Source organism: Kwoniella mangroviensis (genome assembly GCF_000507465.2).
Source record: "Kwoniella mangroviensis CBS 8507 chromosome 1 map unlocalized Ctg01, whole genome shotgun sequence".
NCBI classification, from domain to species: Eukaryota; Fungi; Basidiomycota; class Tremellomycetes; order Tremellales; family Cryptococcaceae; genus Kwoniella; species Kwoniella mangrovensis.
In genome coordinates, this window is record NW_027062533.1 from 3,753,014 (window position 1) to 3,772,265 (window position 19,252).

The following is a 19,252-nucleotide window of genomic DNA, read 5'->3' on the forward strand; positions in this document are numbered from 1 at the left end:
CTGCCACACTCAGTTACCTACAGTGATACTTCCATTTGCCGGCAGGTGCACGTGGTGTCGCGGTTAGTTCACTACCGGTGTCACCCAACCTGGCCAATTGTTATGGTAGCATAAGTCTCTTCAACCTTTCTCCTGCTGGGCATCCTGGCAAGGTCTATGAAACCACAACGACATCATGTCCTTCACGGTTGACATCACGAAGAAATTAGGGGCTCGAGGAAGAGCGCATGTATCCTCAGGTTTCAGATTCTTCCCTCATCCTAACTCTGCCTTTCAGAAGAATGAACCTAAAAAAGTCTCGCCACCGCCGACACTGAAATCATCTCCCGGCACCTCTGCCCCTGCGACCATGCCTCGAACTCCCGATGATCCTGCTTCTCAAATTCCTGACCCAAACATACATTCAGTCGCCTTGGATCTCCACCAACGACTCTCCGTTGAAGAACTTGCCGCTTCAAATCCAAAAATTGCTGCACAAGCTGTCCCACCAAGATCGTCCTCCCTTCATGCGCTTGAGAAGTATGCTCAATCCCAACCCGCAGGTAGCGCTTCACCGCCAATCAAACAAGAACCTAAAGCAGTACAAGATCCCGTTGTCTTACTTCGGTTCGACAAATACCTTGCGTCTGGTAATATCTGGGATTTCTGGTTGTGCCATCATTCTATATACGGCAAGGTGGTGTTGAAAATCGTTGACCTGCGAGACCCACCGTGTATCAACCCGTACTATGATGAGTATATAGATCCTTTCGAAATCGTTGAGCATGCACTTCAAGAAGAAGAATTGTTGATGGACGAACTCAAGGATCTTCAGGGTAATCTAGTACCCAGGTATTATGGCATGTACTTATCCGACGCTCTCCCGAATCTCGAAATACCTTATCTAGCAATGATTTTAGAATATGCGGGAGAACCTCTTGGACCTGGATTCATCGACTTGCATGAAGATTGGCGGTAAGTGCTTCCCCCCTTTCAGAAATTCATGAGCTCCACGTTCCCTCCGCGCCCCATGACTGACTTGTTGGCCTGTTTGACAGAATCAAAGTCTATGAAGCATACAAAGCGATACACACCCGGGGGGTTGTTCACAATGACATATGCTCACGACATGTGCTCTATGACGAGTTTGGACGGATCTGTCTTGTCAGTTTTCGTCGATCGGACTCGGTGGACATGAAGAATATCATGGATGTTCACGGCGCGGTCATGGAGGCTGCAATAGTTAGGACGAGATTCGGTTTTCATAAGCCCGGATCTTTGGATATGTGAGTTCGCGCAATCTGCTTGTAGTGTCTGTTCAGCATTTCGATGAGTAGCGTTGACGTTTTGCTTACTATTTCAAGGTCCAAAGAGGTTCCCGAGTATGCTGCGCAATTGGACGATCCCAAAAAATTTCTCGACTCACTGCAGAAGCCGAAAAAGGATGGATATGAGGAATCAGAAAGAAGGGAATGACGGGGTTGGGCTGCCTAAGCCAGAATCGAAATCTGCTCCAGTACTTCCCTCCCAAATTACCCGCCTCGCCCCCACCCCTGTCTTCACATTGATTGCAATTCTCCGTTGTATATATATACTGCCTTGCATCTTTACGACTGTGTAGCATAATTTTGGGCTGACAAAGTATGTATATCTGCCTTAACTCTACTATATGTACCATATCTGAGACCTCTCCGTCCAGACATCATATTTGAAACAATTCCGACAGGTAAGGTTGAATACAGTATGCTTTAGTCCCTCAACTAAGCGCTGACTTGAGCTACTGGAGATTCCTCTTCCACTTTCTGCTACGCTGCTTGCTGATGGACGTACATGTTAGATTCGCTCATGTGAGTTTTGATTAATACCATATATCATATGACCTGAATTTCGTAATGTACCATTTCCGCCTTTCCTTTCCTGAAAAGATGGCATGAATGGAAATATATGAACTCATACTGCCGTAGTACAGTACACATCGTCCAAAATCAGTCAGCTACGATTGGAAGGCAATGACCTGCATTGACATGAGATCTCCACCTCTGGAATCGTCTCAAACAGTTGGAAATATGTTTGCATACCTTTGAGCTGCATATCCTATCCACTATGTATAGTACATTATTTCCTGTCAACGATACAATCGAGACAACATCAGCCATTTACTACCGATAGTCGCCCATTTCATGTCTTACTTCCTCATTGACACGCCCGCAGCTATGTACTCTTGGGTCGCTCGCCACCGAAATCACCGAGGAGTGTCCATTATACACTGGCACTCTTGACAAAATCGATAATCCTCTGATAAGCCTCATAAGCGGTCGTGTGATAGTTGATACCATGGGCTGTGTCGGGCACCACGTAAGTTTGGAAAATACTTGCGGAAGGGTACAGCTCCTTGGCAGTATCCAATTGAGATGGTCGAGTTGAGGTAGCAGTACCATTACCAGCAGCAGAAGTGGTGGAGTTGGAACCGGAGCTAGAAGTAACATAGCAATTCGCAGCGCAGTAGGGAGCGTCATATTGTCCTGTTACCACAAATACGGGAGACGTATAGTTGTTCTTCAACTGGAGTGGAGCAGCGATGGAGTCTGCAGAACAAAGCAAACATTAGCTCATATCGTGCAACACTGCAACTTGCCAGCAGATAGACTGGAACGCCAAGTGTAACCTGTTGAGAAGCTTATGCTACTCACTTTGTTGACCCAAAGTATATTCTCCTTTATTATTCGTAAAGAAATCCAAAGATCCATTAGTGTAATTTGGATAATGGAAGAAGCCGGTTTGGTCCACCGAGACACTGGGAGTGATCACATAGTCATTTGCATCACTTGCAAATCTTGCTGGGTATGCTACAGAGGCGATAGTAGATTGGAAGGCTGCGAGACCGAGCGGTCCTTGAGTAGCATTGTTTGTGAAACCCGTTAAGATCAATGCGTCAAATGCTTGAGGGCCGACGGAAGCTACACCAGTAAGAAGGTTGGATCCGTATGCTATTTGAGGAAAATTGAGTAATTAGCAGCTGACAAGTTGTGCATCTTGAGGTAGTGCAGCTACTTACAGTGACCAACACCGACGATCTTATTGAATTTACCTACATCGCTCAAATTACCTGCTCGTAATGACTGAGCGATGGATATCGATTGAGCGATCTCATAGGCGATCTGAACAACGTTGGTACCATCAGGTTTGGCCGATCTGCCTACACCTAATCTGTCATAAGACAAAGTCGCCCAACCCGCTGCAGCAGCACTTTCAGCGAATGAGTTGTTAGGTGAATTACTAGCTTGAAAGATTAGCTTTACGTCTACTAATTAGACAAGGAAGGTAGAACGGTAAGACAACTCACTCCAATTGTACATTCCAATAACCCGCATTACCCACCAAACCATGATGAGTCTGAAAGATACCCGGTACATTCCCATTATTGTTCTTGGGTTCACAATATTCAAACCACATATTGTATGTACCTTTGACAGGGATCTTGGTTGCGTTCATAATTTGTTGCATCACTGTTGAACCAGCTGCGAATGTCTGGATGGAGGACTCCACGAGCGCTTGTTGATTCGCTGGGCTAGAGGTAAATAAGCATAATCATCAGTCTGTGTCTTTCTCACGCAGGCTTACTACCAAAAAGAACCAGTAGAGGCGAGTAGGTTTACTATGAAGGAATGAGAGGTTGGCAAGAGACCCTACTCACGGACCACCAATGACACTCTTCAGATCTACATTCTGGTCCGTCTCCGCATACACATCAGCGTAGAAAGATCTACAATTCGCATAAGTGCCAGAGTCCCTCTTGATAGGGTGGACGGATGGTGCAGCGGCAACCAATGATCCTAAAATGGTGAGTAAAGCGATCTGAGTTAACATCTTGATTTGGGTATTGATCGATAGAGTGATAAGAAAGGTGCAGGCCAATCTGCTGCAAACTACCATCTATTATGTATACAAATGAATCTCGACTGAGCTAAGGAGAACATGATGTTTTTGTTATGACGACATGGTCTTCGCATGTTGCAGGCAGTACCGTGTCATCCACCCTCTGTACTGTGTGGTACAAGGTTTCGAATTTGACTTGACCAAGTTAGGTAACCCGGTGTCTGGAATAGGCGACATGAAGGTAGAGGGTTAATCAGTGTTGCATAATTGATCACACTATTTTTAAAAAGTAGTGAAGCTGATTTCATTTATAAGTAGACCAGAATTGGGGTAGAATACGGGGATTGGTAAAACTGTAGGCTGATATCCGGAGAGAGTTCCACAGTGAAGGTAGCGGAGAGCAGAAAGAAAGAGGTCGTTCCTATCGTAACAAGTTTAATCGATCGAGAAATGTCGTATGAGGACTCGTGTTCTATTCCAGCAAATCTCGTGCGAGACGAGTAGGAGATCCGTACTCGTACTGTTTATTACTCCTGTTTTGACCACAATCCACGACGTCATTCGTGACATAAGTAATGATGTCCCGGAAAACCGGAATACGGTGTTTTGTTATTGATAACGTAAATCAACTCATAATCGTTATTATCATCATTCGGCATGGTCATGTTCCGAGAGTGGAGCCAGACGATAACACTACTCGAGTATGTTTCGGCCAAATTCAGCAAATGATATTACTGTTTGCACGCAGCATGAGTATTCAACGCACATGGTCAAATACAGTAATAGAGGTTCAGGTGCATCCATATGGGAGCAGCACCACATGGCAACGCGGAGTCAAAAGCTTTCATAATCTCGATATTCTATTAGACTGTATGTATCTAGGTTTCTAGGTGACCGTAGTTATTCAAGATGTCGTTCGGATTTTGTTTGAGGGTTTCATGTCCTCGTGGATGGCAGCCAAGGTCACTCTAAAGTTCCTACCGTTCGACTTGGCTTGCATAGCGCAGAAGCCCGTATAATCAAGATCGAACCTGTCGGAATGGCATGATCCTTAATCAGCATCTCGACCACAATTTCATGAGACGCTCGCGTAAAGTTCTATTCTGAGGGAATCAAGGAGCAGAGAGAAATCAGAGATGGACAAAATGCCACTCACGGACATGTCTGAGCCGGTTTCTTCCCTACTACCATCCCAGCCAGACAACTCAATTTCAGCTCACTGACATTCCAGCGGAGTAACAGCGGAGCACCGTGAACCCCAGGATTCTCTTTCCATGTCAGCGCTAATTGTCTGATCTTCGCCAATCTCTCTAAGGTCGATTCGGAACTTTCGATTTTCTGTTGTTTGGTAGGACTATATGTTCCGGTTCCAGGTCGGTTCTTGGTTATCGGAGTCTTTCCCTCGAGGATGTCCTGATATGTCTGTTGTACATCTCCACAACGACCTTGAATGATGAGTTGTCTGATGTCCGAGCATGTTCTTACATGTATTTCCATTCGGTCAATCTGGTCTTGCCAATTAGGGATATATTTCATCAATGGATCTCGCTTTACGTCTTCCCATAATTTAGCGAGTCCTTTAAAATCTTCATCGTTTAAAGTCTCGGGCTTCAGGACAAAAGAACCCATCATTCTCGTGCGATGTGCTTCGCCTTGGGTTTTTAGCTTATCCATCTATGTTCATAAAACATTATCAGTCACTCGGACACTGAAAGTAGCAGCTTCACTCACAATAAAGCTACCTAGTCCTTTTTCTCGCCTTAGGAGGTTCACATTCCTGATCCTCTCTGCCTCATCCCCCTTTTTCCATAATTTCCATTCTAAATCACCTCCATATCTTTTCTTATCCTCTCTGAGCTTTTCCGGTTTCACTCTCAAGCCGGATTTACGAGCATCTAGCACATGGCAGAACATTCTTGCTAGTCTGATTGTTTCCGGATGAGAATAACCTAATGTGTACACGGCGTTTTCATGTAGACCAGAATCTGATCACATTGAGTGAAATGAGTCAGTCACCAAGCATAAAACTATCTCAAATAGATGTGCCAGAACGCCATGATATTGGACTCACAAATACCAGTCAACTCGTCACCTGTCACTCCACCAATCAACCACTCCTGCATCCTTGCTATTTTCTCATCTTCACTCAATCCTTCTATGCTTTCCAGGAACTCTGTACCTTTCGTGACCGACTTGTCAAAGTTTTCTTCTACGAAGTTTTCAGGAGTTTCCGCGAAATGATCATCAGCATTCTTGAACGGTTGGACCAGATCTTGATTCCAGAATAAGGTGACTGTATCGCCATCGTAATCTCCGCCACCTAAATAACTCGCTGGAGATCGTTTACACAGTTGGCTATTTGCAGATAGGACAATACAATCTTTCAGGTACGTCAATTCAGGCTTGAATACCGCTTTCAATCTTCTGACATCGGTAGGAACTTTACACGGCGATCGGTACGCTAAGACTTCACCTTCAAGGTAAGGTATTGGAATTTGAGTGCTTTCGTCGATCGGCCCTTTCCCTGAGAAGCAGATGAACAGCTCATCAGGGGCTAAGAGCTGGAGAGAATCGGGTACGATGAATGCTGTCAAGGATTGTTGTACGGGTATCTTGAATTCTCGCACAATCTTCTTCGACAAGTTCTCCATTACGTGATGAAGCTTCGAAGCGGTGTATGGTGAGGTAGCAGGATTAAATCCGGAGGCAACAGCTTCCATCAGTCTGCAAGTCAAAGTCAATATCCTCGTCAGCTTTGGTAGATAAGTTGTTGCGACACACTTACGCTTCACACAGACTATTCGGTTGACCACTTATCGGATCGACATCGAATCGCTCAGCAGCATTAACAGTCATAGGATTACCATCCTCGTCATCGTCGTTACCAGCTTCATCTGTCCAGTGTCCTTTAGCTAAACCAGCAGCTCGCATGGATTTGCCTTCTTTCCTAGCCATCCTCTTTTTCTTGTCCATTCCTACCCCTCCGATGCCATAACAGCTTGTGTAGATCCTTATGAACATGTCATCTTCTGATTCTCCTTCTAACTGACTCGGCAAGAACGCATCTCGCAACGCGTCCAGTTCGTGCTCGGCCATCTTTACGAAAACTTGAGCCGGTACCCCATTATGTACCATTGCTATTATTGCTTCCGAAGAGATGCTCGCACCGATCTTGAGAGCCTCGCATTTTAAAACATCTACAGTTAATAGGGATGGGTCATTCTCGTAATTCGAGGCAGAAAGCGCTTTGATCATCGAATCCCGAAGTAGGATTTCCTTTATAGGGTATTGAGTGGCTTGTCTGGGTGACATGAGTGCTAAAAGACCTTTTGATCCGCCTACACGCATTTGTACCACTGAGGGGCGTCCATTTAGCAGGGTAAGTGAAGGGTGCTGGTATATACGTAAAGCTAGGCTTTCCGCTGAGATGCAATTATATCAGCAGGTGTTTTCCGGAACGTGATGGGAGCACCTATGGGACTTACACATCAGACCACAGCCATCAGTTAGAATCTCCTCCGTCGTAGGATCTTCTTGCAGTTGAGCACTCTGTGCAACAATATCAGGACCCTCTTGGATTTCCGACAACTGAACTTTAGTGGCAGGTACTGAGTCAGAGAACAGGATCTGAGGACGAGCGGCCCATCTGCATGAGGAACGACAGTTCAGCTAGGCGGCGATGGCATTTGGTGATTGTATGACTCACTTGGCCATTGCCTGATTAGGTTTTCGGTTCAAGTCGTTATATCCTTGGTACGGTCAGGTTTACTCAGCTTTTGACACTACATAAAGCGTAATTTCAACACTCACGGTATAGCAATTCCTGAAAGCTAGGCATCTTAGATTCATCCTCTCGTCCCTTCGTCACTATTCCACTACCCTCTTCTGGCATTTCGATCAACATAACATTCTCCCCATCCGCAGTCGCCCAAAATGCTCGGTAGGGTCGACCAAGGATGATCAAGCGTCTACCAACCAGCATATCCTGCAATTCTTTTCGTGTACCAAGAGGTATATCTTTGGTTTTCAGACTGATACATCTTCTCGAACCGAATCTTCTAGCCAGTCTAAAGGACTTTCCGGGCATTTCAGGTGGTCGAAGTTCGAATTTGAAAGGGAATGATCGGGTCTCTGGAAATGTCGTTATTGTGTCTACATGTGTATGAGGAGGATTGCAGTGATTTCGTGTAGACCCACTTGGAGCCGAATGATTCCGTTCGAAAGATCTTCGAACACGATATGGGTTATTAGCTTGACTTGGGGAGATATGCTCTGATAGCAGTTCAGTGCATTCCTCGCCCCGAGATGCCAGTTGTACAGACAGAGTATACTGTATCTTGCCTCCATATGGCCAGTCAAAACTCTCGTTCCCTACTCCTCGAAGATCGTTGGCCCAGATCGAATCTTCCTCCCTGTCAACCTCTGTGAGAAGCATCGCCTTTCTCTCCGAAATTTCTCGTCGAGTAGCATCAATTGGATCAGATTCCAGGAGTCTTGTTTCAGCTCTTCGTAATATCTCGTCTACCAGATGTACCATGTCCAAAGACGATTGACCTCTGAATTCATGAAGATCCCCAATCTCGATCTGATCCCAGGTCAGGGTTTCGTGCTGGGAGATCATTCGCTCTAATTCCCATTGGAAGTGAAATTTGACTTTTAGCTTATTTAGCATTGCCGTATATCTGCTGGTAGTCACCTCGATAGCTGGTGATTGGCCATTTTGACATCCTGCTTGTGGGATCGGAAGACTAGCTGGTCGAGTTGGCAGAGCAGCGGGGATAATAGAAACAGATGTTGACGGAGTCACAGATGTAAGGGTTGTGGACGATGTTTCCCGTGACAATGTAAGCGATTCTTCGACATATTCGGTTGACTGTGTCGAGGTTGAATAAGTACGTGGGAGAATTCCCGGGAATACGGCATTTCTGTGAAAGGCTGGGCGATGATCATTTAAGATTGCCTTTGGTTCCGAAGTGGTCTTGGTGAATGGACGAGAAACGAAAGGATTAATCTGCAATGGAGTAGTCTTTGGCGGGGTGACTTTAGCTTTCTTGGGCGAAGTAGTCTCCTTAAATTCGTCACTGGATCGCTTCGAGCTTGAGCTTTTTGTTGAATTGTTTCGAGTTCTATTGCTTGTAGGAGTAGGAGGGTTCACTATATGGCCATCGATCAGTATACGAAAAGGTCTACATGGTAAGAACTGCTTACCAGCACTTGGATCCTTGATCCAGCTATTTACACCCTTGTCGTCGTATACCTCGCCATTGAAATGATTGAAGATCTCCCCTAGATCATCATAATCATTTTGCGCTTCTTCCAACTTTCGTTTTAAGCTATGCGACAACGATATCAAGGGATCTATCATCCGCTTCAATTTCCCAGTGTCCTGGTTGTTTTCCTTTCCGTTTCTTGTCCCTTTCAGACATTCTTTCTCCCAGTCGACGAATTCTGGGAATAGTATAGGACAACTGCACATGAACTCGCGCAGGTTGTCGAATATACTCTTCACTGTTTCCGAGTCATTCGCCCTAGGAGCCCGGAATGGTCCAAGAGATGGATAGATGACCCGTAGTTGGTGGTACTATCCGAAGTCGAGGTCAGCGTTCGATACTTGAGCGTGAGGTAGGAGACGCTTACGGCTGTCCTGATATCCTCGTGGTAGGCGTCCAAATCCCAATCATCCTCGAACATATTTCGCTCTCCCAAAAATCAAGTTAGACGGAGAGGTTATACACAAGAAGTGGGATTTACAACACAAGAAATGTAAGAATAGAAGGGATGTCATGTCTTGTTTGTTATGTTTTTTGTTTATGAGATGGGAAATTGGTCTTGCCAGAAGACCTGGAAGTTAGGGTATCTGAATAGGTTCAAAGGAGTGTGAGAGTGTCCAAGCGCACCGAGCGGAGTGGTCGGCGACTACTACTGGGACAAGAAACAAGAAGACCAAGAGCGGGTGCCCTTACACTAGAATCATCGCTCAAGGTGTATGTCAGATATAAAAAGATGAGACAGAAAGAAGTAGATGAACAGTACATAATTCAAGAAGGACATCAACATTCCTTGGACGACAATACGCATACTCGAGTATGAGCGAAGTTAATCGAGATAGCCTCGTGTTTTGCACGCGTCCAAGGAGTCACGTGATCACAATCTCAACCTAACCTAAATATCGGAATGTCGAATGTCGAGAGTCATCCGAGTATAAGAGATGCTCATAAAAAGTTGGGTAAATAGAGTCAATCTACGAGCATCTAACCTACATCATAGACTAAGCAGGTCAAGATGACCTCTCGACTGACATCCATACTACTATCCTCAGCTTCAGTCCTACGGCCATGTTCAAGAAACAGGCCTATAACACCGATCCGCCATCGATATCTACATCGATATCAATCCACCCTTTCCACACCCGACTCCTATAAAATCAACGGTCTCACTTATCCTAAAGATTCATATTCCAACATCCCTTCATCGATCCTAGACAAGTTAGACCGTAACCTACATCTCTTGCCTTCTCATCCCATATCAATCCTACGTCAGATCGTCGAAGATCATTTTTCAACTTATACACCATTAGTACCTTCCTCAGCAGTCGTTTCGGTTCATCAGAATTTCGACGAATTGGGTTTCCCACCTGATCATCCTGGACGTAGTCTGACAGACAGCTACTACATAAATAACGAGTATATGCTGAGGACACATACTTCAGCACATGAAGTTGAAAGTTACAAAAAAGGTTTAGATAAATGGTTATTATCTGCTGATGTCTATCGTCGAGATGAGATTGATTCCAGTCATTATCCTGTATTTCATCAAATGGAAGGTACCCACATATGGCAGAACGAGGATCTACATACTTTACCCGCACTAAATGCAGAATTAGAAGAAAGGTTGAAAGAGTGTAATATCCTAATAGAGGATGAAACGGTGATATCAACTTCTAATCCATATCAACCTCATCATGATACCATACATGCCGAACAAATCACGAAACATTTAAAACATTCTTTGAATTCTTTGATATTTAGATTATTCGGTCATCACGCTTCTCAAAAGGGTGCTGAACCATTGAGAGTAAGGTGGATAGAAGCTTATTTCCCATTTACAACGCCAAGTTATGAGGTTGAGGTGTATTGGAATGGTCAGTGGTTGGAATTATTAGGTTGTGGAGTGGTCATGCAGAAAACATTGGATCTGTCGGGTGAGTCCCGGTAATCCTCATTAATTATCTTTCCAAAACACTAATTCACAATGGCACAATGCACAATTCCAACATGTACTATCCTCAAAAAATAGATCACTCCATGAAGAAACTTACTAATTTTGTTCGTTCGATATCAAATCTAGGTGTCTCAAACAAATCCGGTTGGGCATTCGGACTAGGTCTCGAGCGACTTTCGATGGTCTTATTTTCAATACCTGACATCCGACTATTCTGGACCTCCGACCCACGTTTCTTAACTCAATTCAAACAAGGGGAAATAACGACTTTCCAACCTTATAGTAAATATCCACCATGTTATAAAGACATGTCATTCTGGTTACCTCCCTCCGCGAACGCCTCAGCGGAACAGCACGAGCACGAGCACGGGGCAGCTGCAGCCGGTGGAAAATTACCTCCAAAAAGTGGGGAAAAGACTTTCCATGAGAATGATTATTGTGAGATTGTCAGGGATGTAGCTGGAGATTTGATCGAGAGTGTGACTTTGGTGAGTGGTATCGAGAAATATGATATATCCCTCTTCTTTAGAAACCAGAAACCAAATGCCGAGGAGCCGCAAATGGACGTATTGTGTATCGTATCATAAGATCATTATCACTGATAATTTCATACCGTGTATAATACTTTCAGATCGACAAGTTCTCTCATCCCAAGACCAATCGAAAGAGTAAATGTTATAGATTAAATTACCGACACATGGATCGAAATTTGTCCAACGAAGAAGTTAACGAATTGCAGCAGCAGGTTCAGAAGAGAGTAGTTCAAGAGATGGGTATAGAGATGAGATAAGATGATACACCTATAAGTCATATTTAACATACTATGTAACAAGTAATAATGCACCACTTACTTGCCTGTACATTTGAGAATCCATGAGCTCCCAGCGATCACTCAGTTTAGCAGATATGGATAAAACGTGCTATGAGTACACCCAAGATTGATTTCACGTGTTTAATCCATCTTGCATATTCTTTTTGTAAATTTGTATTTTGTACTTTGTATAAATAATAGCAAAAAGGACCTCGGTTGAAAATCTAAGATGAAATCTGAATTTGAATAATTACTACACTTTATATATGAGATGGATGAGGAAGAAGGAAGAATTCTTTCTTGATTTTTATCCCGAGAATATCGGAAAATGTATAAACAATCGTGATGAAAATGTTACCTGAAAACTGAAAAGAGAAAAGAGAATGAGGAAAAACACAAATCACATTTATTTCTAAAAAGAGATGAGATCGATCTTGGGTGGAAGGATGATGCTGTCGATACGATATTCGATTTTGGTGTTATTGTGAAAATTCGAGGACCGTGAAAGAGGTATAATGACTCTATGCCGCTTCTCGTCCTTCTCTTGCAGCTTGATGACTCTCTATTCGACCACGATCCACTTATCGATTATGAGGCAGGTGCGGGAGGTACTTCACCAACTACCGGACCTTCAGCTTCGTTTTGTGAGATATCTCCCAAGTTGTGGAAGTCTACAATATCACATGAAGATATGAGCGATTTGATCTCCTTATTTGGTCTCGTGACGGCAACTGAGCACTAGACGACACTCACCCAAAATCTCAGAATACATCATAACCTTCCAGGTATCCACAGGCAGATCAGCATCGTTGAACGACCAATCGAACACTTCGGCGGCGGTAGGTTCATCGGTTGGATCATGATACGGTGCGAGGTATTCGTGGGCTAACCCCTCGGCAGCGGAGATACGTGTTCGAGGGTCGAACACAAGCATCTTTTCTAATAGGTCGAGAGAGAGGGGATCGGCATTCGGGAATTTGGTGGCGAATGGTACTTTTTCTCTCTTGGGTAAGGATTGGACAAATCGGAGGGTCTAAAATAATAGATAGTATTGTCAGTCGACTGACACTGCACGATTGCTATGTATACAACTCACGTTCTCTGAAGCGATAGTTTGGATAACATCGTCAGGTGGAGTACCGAGCAATTCGGTGATAATGGAGAACTGGTTGACGTCTGAGCACAAGAATGAGGATCAGCTCGGAGATACACGACGCTCTTCGTTCAGCTGAAATACACTTACGATCCTTTCCAGGGAACAATGGTTTTCCCTCTAACATTTCGGCAAAGATACAACCTGTACTCCAGATATCGACTATTCAACAAAGTCAAAATCAGCTAACAATTCATTTGCCTCGGCTACCGACTTGTTCCAACTCACCAGCAACATCATACTTTTGCCATGTCAACATGATCTCTGGTGCTCGGTAGTATCGAGTCGACACGTAACCTGTCATTTGGGGATCTTGGATACGGGCGAGACCGAAGTCGCAGATCTACACAGGTAGCACCATTAGCAATCGGTTTCCATTGATGGCGTCGACTATCAACGAAAGTCCAGCTCACCTTCAAATCACAATTCTCATTGACAAGGATATTCGAAGGTTTCAAATCTCTGTGAACTACACCAGCCGAATGTACGTATTTCAAACCACGGAGGATCTGGTATAAGAAGTATTGGATAAATTGCTTTTCGAGCGGTCGAGAGGTGAGTAATCGATGTAAATCGGTACCGAGGAGTTCGGTGACGAAGTAACTGCAAGTGAGCCGTCAGTTTGATTGTTCATGTGGTGAGCGCAGTAAGGAAAATTGAACCTACATGTCTTCAAGAGGGGAGATAAAGATATCACTCAATGAGATGATCTGGGCAGCAGCACAACATATCAGTATACAAGTATATAGGCTCATCGCATCACGAAGTGTAAGTCATTGTGATCGGAAGGAGAGATTTTCAATTGATAGTTCAACTCACGTTCTCATGTCTCAGATGTTTGAGCAATTTCAATTCTCTATAAGTCCTCTTACTCAAGACGGGCGTGGAGAAAGGCTTCATGATCTTCTTGATGGCCACTGAAGTACCTGAGAGTTGATCTTTTGCGGAACTGTATACGTGTGTATCATCGAGTTTGAGGTAGATTATGGTAAAAGATAAATAAGCATCTAGCCTGTTGCATTGTAGAGACATCCAACCCACCAGACAAGACCGAAAGCACCCATACCGACAGGTTGCAAGTCGACATAACGAGTGGTCACTTCGAATACCTACATATTTGCCACTATATCAGCTTCTTACACTCCCCCACAGCCCACTAAACCGCAATATGATGACAAGATCACTTATGCACCACGCATATCATGGATGTATGATGCAGATGAGTATGAGGATGAGGATGGGTTTACTTACGGTACCGAAGATGGATAATTTAACGAAATCGGCCATTGTGTAATGATACTTCTTCTATATGTGATCTGCGAACCGGTAGAAAGTGAAATGTGAGAAACGTGGAAATCGTTGATGATGAGGATAAGGTGATAAATTGTGAAGAAACGAAATCAGCTCATCTATCGAAGAACGCAGTGCGAGAGAATATTAGGCTGTAGGTATAGGTAGAAACGCACCTATGTATGAGATGTAAGGAAAGTTTGATTTGATTGATGGAAAAAAACGGGAGTAAAGCGGGATAATCACAATCACCCAATACTAAACGTTGCTTCTAACAGGGATTGGCAGCTCTTCTATAAATTGTCAATCCGTTGATGTCCTGCTGATATCTAAGTCAGGTTCGTTACGTGGGAAGAAGGAAGAGAAGGTGAGATGATGGGATGAGTTGAGCTGAACTGGAATCGAGTTCGATTGGGTTCAAGCGTAAGGGAATGGAATGATTTGTTATGGCTTGACGATCTGTGCGTAGTGTATGTTAGTCTGGTGGATTGTACCTACAGTACCCTATGCTAGGTTATAGTCCAATGACACGATGGGATAAAAGAGAATAAGAACGTTGTATCGAGTTATCAATGTGAATGTGAGATCAAAGGATTTGATCGTTTTGTAGGTGTGACAAACAGTCCATCTTGTAAAAAGGAGGTAGGTGTGTAAAAGACAAAGGCGTGGAAGATGTGTTGACTCACTCAGTATGAGATGCAGTCCCAGTACAAGTGTCTGTGTCTTTGTGACTGTAGGTGATCGTCTGAATGCAATTGCGAGGCGAGATATGACAGTGATAGTGACGGTGCTGTATGATAGTGATGGTGAGATATCACCTACGAGGTTTCGACTGGTTACTGGTACTGGTACAGCAGAGTGAAGAGTGAACGTATTCGTATTTTTACCCTGAGTTACTTCCTGCATACAGGCAGTACATGCAGTGAGTGCATGAACCGAATAACCTTTTTCCTTGAAATACAAGAAATGATTCCCAAGATACGTTTCCATCCATTCCCATTACAAAAAATTCCCTAATATTCCTAATTCCCCTAATGGGTCCGAACGGGTTGGTAACTGGTTTCGGCGTTTGAGCTCAGTGTGGCACCCATCCTCAAAGCTCCCAAATCCGTTTCTTCACTTTGGCTAATAAAAAAAAAATACACGTCAGTGGCGTATCGTAGAGAGAGGGACCCCGGATGCAGCAAGCAAGAGTGACGATCAACGTTTTGGTCGATGCCAGACACGGTGGTTTGCATAGAACGTACTTGATGTTCAAGAGGGTGGGTGTATGGCCAAGAAGGATCCAAAGGTCAGTGGTAATGAAAGGAGAATCCGGACTGACATCTGCCTTGGTCGAGATCTGAGTGACTGGCTGCCCCTGCTCGACGTGATGATACGTGACATGCAATGCTATGCTATAATTATACTGAATAATATTCCTTCCCTACTAACACCCAAGTCACATCTATATCTCTATTCCACACCACCCATACTCGACGACTACGACTACTGCTCCGAAATGCCACTCTCCCGACCCTGTATATGGAACGCCGAGCTCAGCCCTTCTTCCGCTCTTGACCCTTCCAACAGCGGTAATATCTCCCCTTGTTCTTTGTGCCCTAACGATATCCATCCTGCCTTAAGGCCGTTGTTCACTATGGTATCTAATCTACGTTCGATATTCTCGCTCCTAGAGATATACAACGAAAATGGTCAGCGATTGTGCAAATTTCTAGACAGTGCCATGCAAGTAATGGTAAGATGTAACCACTCAGAAGTCCCAATAAGTCTGCCCAGCACTATCATATACCAATTTCGATTTTTTACTCCTTACCTTCTTCTATTACAGCAAATACATTTACTTCTCCTCTGTATGATGTGTATTGATTTGGGACAGAGAAGCAACGGACTTAAATCGACTCACCTCTCTTTTATCTCACCTATACCTTCCCTCCAACCTCCTTCCTTCGTCCCATCCAATTCATCATTCAACCTCTTGACTTCATTCTCCAAATCATTCAATCTATCCTGTACGGCATCCCGTCGTTTCTCCTCTTTCCTTGATGACCTATATGATTCCCCTACTATCAGACCCGCTCCAACTAGAAACAAGAACGTTTCGGCGAGGGTCGTGGCTCCATTCTGTATTGCCCTGTGGTCAGAACATCAACGATTCAGCTCAGGTCCAGCTCACATATTCTTCCAGACATCGGGGAAAGCTAAGATGATCATGGCAGTAACACATCATGATAAAGAGATCCACTCACCTAGCGTCATTTAGAGGTTTTATCTGACCGGATTCAGCATTTAAGAGCCCCATTCTCATCCTGGCTTCCGTACGGTGCATCCGCTACAAGACTATCAGCTACATGTCTACCTCTTGACATGGGATTAGTCAACTTACCTGAGCTAGACCTATACAGATATTCTTAAATGTGTCATGTCTAGTATCCCGAACAGTAGTGCAATCAGTCAACCCATCACGAAATACTTTTGATAAGGGTTATAGGAGGTCTTACTGGGCAGCTTGTGATTTTATCGTGTTAGCTATGGGTTTAGCCAATGTCTATCCATTACACCACCATTATCAGTACTCGGAACGGACGACCTCCACTTGTAAGGAGAAATAACGTACTTTGACAGCTAAGCTGAATATCTTTACTGAGGCCATGCTGAAAGACTAGACAACTAGATGCGCGGGTAGATCAAAAGGTAAAGAGATGGGTCTCAAGCAATTTGTTCTGATGTGTATCAATGCTGTTGAATATATCTATGTCGTGTCAACAAACAACAACATACCATTCGTCATCTCACATTGCATTTCTCTTGGATTCCACTTTTGTTTTCTATTTTGGTTTTGTCTTTGGTCCGATTGTCCGTTGCCGAGGTCAATCGTGTCTTCTCGTCACATGTTACATAATCAGCCGGGCACCTCGGTGTAATCCGACAATTTTACCAAGACGGTTCGAGAAGCTAAGACTTTTTGTTTACCCTGAGCTAAGAAACGGGGGCCATCTCTCACAAAATGACCATCGGGTGTCAGTGCCCGGTGTATGATAAGTTAATGGTACAGTACGACGTAGACAATTTCATTTCGACTCTTCTCCTCTATATAAACTTAGCGTCTAGCATTGCCTTTCCTCCTTCTTCTTCACGTTCATATTCGCCATCGTTACTAGTATACCGAACACTTACAGGTTAAAACAGTCGGTATATATAACACATCACTCGGCGCTGGACGCTCTGAATAACGACCAACGAGTAAGACGAAAAGAACGAAGATTGGATCGGATCGGTTGACCGAGATACGATAATCAACTTGTAGAACTTTCAGAGAGGCAAAGCCATCGTCAAATCAGCAATATGCCTACTCTAGCTGTTCGTCAAGACCCGTCTAGTACGACCACGAGTAATACGTCGACTGAGACTGCTCCTATATATAACACTAATCCTGGGGGGTGAGTGCACTGTCTTGTTATCATATCTCGCGGTACGATATGCATATCCACCCCTCATCTGTATCTCTATCCGTTTGACCCTCATATCAATACAAGTTCATGTCAATTACACAAGCTAACTTGATCTTTCATGTGTTTTCATATAGCGGTTCCACAACCCTCTATTTGTTCACATTCCTGATAACCATCCTCGTTCTCGGTCTTATATCTTCCGGTCTATTGATCCGAGCGTACATCCTTCGAAGAAGATTTCACAGACGAGTCGAAGAAGCCCTCAGACGTGGAGAGGCTTTACCGCCCGATGCGGCTGCTGCGCTGGGTCTGATACCGCGACGGCCTAACGCGAGGAACAAGAAGGAGAAGAATCACGGGTTGATGCCTACCATGTGGGAAAGCGAGATGTGGAGAGATGATGAGAAAGCTGGTTTGGAAGATGTGTCGGACGAAAGGGACGGAGATGGTGGAGGTGAAGGGGTGGTAGATAAAGAAGGGTGGGATGAATTGACCGTGAGTGGGGATTTATACTGGCTCGAAATGCAGAGTGTAAAGAGAGGTATGGGTGTGAGGAGAACATGACATCGATGATGATAATACTGATATCTTTGCTATTCTACCTACTTTATCCACATAGCCCCTCTCGATCCTACATTACACAACCTCCGACCCCACAATCTCAACAACCGTCCAACCACCTATCAACATGCCCCCACCGCTCACCCCCGGAAGTTACTTCAGATCACTATGGTCGTCTCGAGGCTTGACGACGATCACGAACACCACCAACACATCACAAAGACCGGGTCTGACGCATCGACCAACGTCGATGTTGATACCCACGCAGAAACCTGTGTTCAGCGTACCGGACGTGGGGGAGGATGTGGTGGTGGGAGTGATGATTGCCATGCCATGTCAGGGAGCTATGGAAGATAGATGGAATATCACGAAAAATCAGGATGACGAGGGGGAGGAGATGGGCAGGGAGCTGCCTGATGTTTGTTTGGGTGTGTTGGGGACCAGATTGAAAGATTAGTATGGGATTTACAATTTGCAGTTTGATTTGTATGCTTAGGCTTAGAAGTGTCAGTAAAATGGGTCCGGCTGATGTGGCTCGAGTCAAAGCAATTTGTCTGGGTGATCAGATCTATTGTAGTTGGTCACTCCAATAAACAGGTGTAGAAATCCAGTATGAAGTAGATATTCTTATATGCATTGTATGTAGATGTAGATGTCGAAGTAGATGTAGATGCATCTGGGTCTCAAGGAGGGCGAACATAGCTATGCAACGGGTATCCATCCACCTGGGTCGTATCTTCAGGAACACCGCGCGGGTGATTTTTTCCAAAGAGATCCAGGGACAAGGGGAAAAGGGAAAGGGATTCCTTTGTGTGTGTGGTGTGGTATGGTGGTGTGTGGGTGTGGGTGTGCTGCGGTGTATGTTTATCTTAAGTTATCCGCGGTTCCCCTCCTCCCTTTGTCTTTTTG

The 19,252-nt window shown here is 44.4% G+C and overlaps 7 protein-coding genes across 7 annotated transcripts; 3 read left to right on the top strand and 4 right to left on the bottom strand.

Annotated features, from left to right (window-relative positions):
- Positions 1 to 175: 175 nt before the first annotated feature.
- Positions 176 to 1,455, top strand: I203_101391 (uncharacterized protein; the record flags this gene model as incomplete). The annotated part of the gene is made up of 3 exons (XM_065516874.1): positions 176 to 954; positions 1,038 to 1,265; positions 1,344 to 1,455. The coding sequence occupies 3 exons, from the start codon at positions 176 to 178 to the stop codon at positions 1,453 to 1,455; spliced, it is 1,119 nt and encodes a 372-aa protein (XP_065373692.1).
- Positions 1,456 to 2,238: 783 nt separating this feature from the next.
- Positions 2,239 to 3,846, bottom strand: I203_101392 (uncharacterized protein; the record flags this gene model as incomplete). The annotated part of the gene is made up of 5 exons (XM_019148721.1): positions 2,239 to 2,564; positions 2,670 to 2,966; positions 3,035 to 3,255; positions 3,323 to 3,547; positions 3,674 to 3,846. 5 exons carry the CDS (start codon positions 3,844 to 3,846, stop codon positions 2,239 to 2,241), a joined length of 1,242 nt encoding a protein of 413 aa, XP_019001740.1.
- Positions 3,847 to 4,759: 913 nt separating this feature from the next.
- Positions 4,760 to 9,546, bottom strand: I203_101393 (uncharacterized protein; the record flags this gene model as incomplete). The annotated part of the gene is made up of 10 exons (XM_019148722.1): positions 4,760 to 4,886; positions 5,012 to 5,529; positions 5,587 to 5,840; positions 5,927 to 6,579; positions 6,641 to 7,277; positions 7,341 to 7,501; positions 7,562 to 7,604; positions 7,666 to 9,009; positions 9,064 to 9,436; positions 9,493 to 9,546. The coding sequence occupies 10 exons, from the start codon at positions 9,544 to 9,546 to the stop codon at positions 4,760 to 4,762; spliced, it is 4,164 nt and encodes a 1,387-aa protein (XP_019001741.1).
- Positions 9,547 to 10,137: 591 nt separating this feature from the next.
- On the top strand, positions 10,138 to 11,866 carry I203_101394 (phenylalanine-tRNA ligase; the record flags this gene model as incomplete). The annotated part of the gene is made up of 3 exons (XM_019148723.1): positions 10,138 to 11,056; positions 11,203 to 11,564; positions 11,708 to 11,866. 3 exons carry the CDS (start codon positions 10,138 to 10,140, stop codon positions 11,864 to 11,866), a joined length of 1,440 nt encoding a protein of 479 aa, XP_019001742.1.
- A 609-nt stretch (positions 11,867 to 12,475) lies between these two features.
- I203_101395 (mitogen-activated protein kinase HOG1) lies at positions 12,476 to 14,327 on the bottom strand (the record flags this gene model as incomplete). The annotated part of the gene is made up of 10 exons (XM_019148724.1): positions 12,476 to 12,558; positions 12,641 to 12,920; positions 12,984 to 13,063; positions 13,131 to 13,202; positions 13,269 to 13,383; positions 13,454 to 13,643; positions 13,707 to 13,750; positions 13,860 to 13,989; positions 14,082 to 14,149; positions 14,292 to 14,327. 10 exons carry the CDS (start codon positions 14,325 to 14,327, stop codon positions 12,476 to 12,478), a joined length of 1,098 nt encoding a protein of 365 aa, XP_019001743.1.
- A 1,491-nt stretch (positions 14,328 to 15,818) lies between these two features.
- On the bottom strand, positions 15,819 to 16,983 carry I203_101396 (uncharacterized protein; the record flags this gene model as incomplete). Its single annotated transcript, XM_019148725.1, has 6 exons — positions 15,819 to 16,002; positions 16,237 to 16,464; positions 16,580 to 16,662; positions 16,717 to 16,756; positions 16,832 to 16,878; positions 16,948 to 16,983. The coding sequence occupies 6 exons, from the start codon at positions 16,981 to 16,983 to the stop codon at positions 15,819 to 15,821; spliced, it is 618 nt and encodes a 205-aa protein (XP_019001744.1).
- Positions 16,984 to 17,675: 692 nt separating this feature from the next.
- On the top strand, positions 17,676 to 18,800 carry I203_101397 (uncharacterized protein; the record flags this gene model as incomplete). Its single annotated transcript, XM_019148726.1, has 3 exons — positions 17,676 to 17,770; positions 17,917 to 18,277; positions 18,402 to 18,800. The coding sequence occupies 3 exons, from the start codon at positions 17,676 to 17,678 to the stop codon at positions 18,798 to 18,800; spliced, it is 855 nt and encodes a 284-aa protein (XP_019001745.1).
- Positions 18,801 to 19,252: the final 452 nt, after the last annotated feature.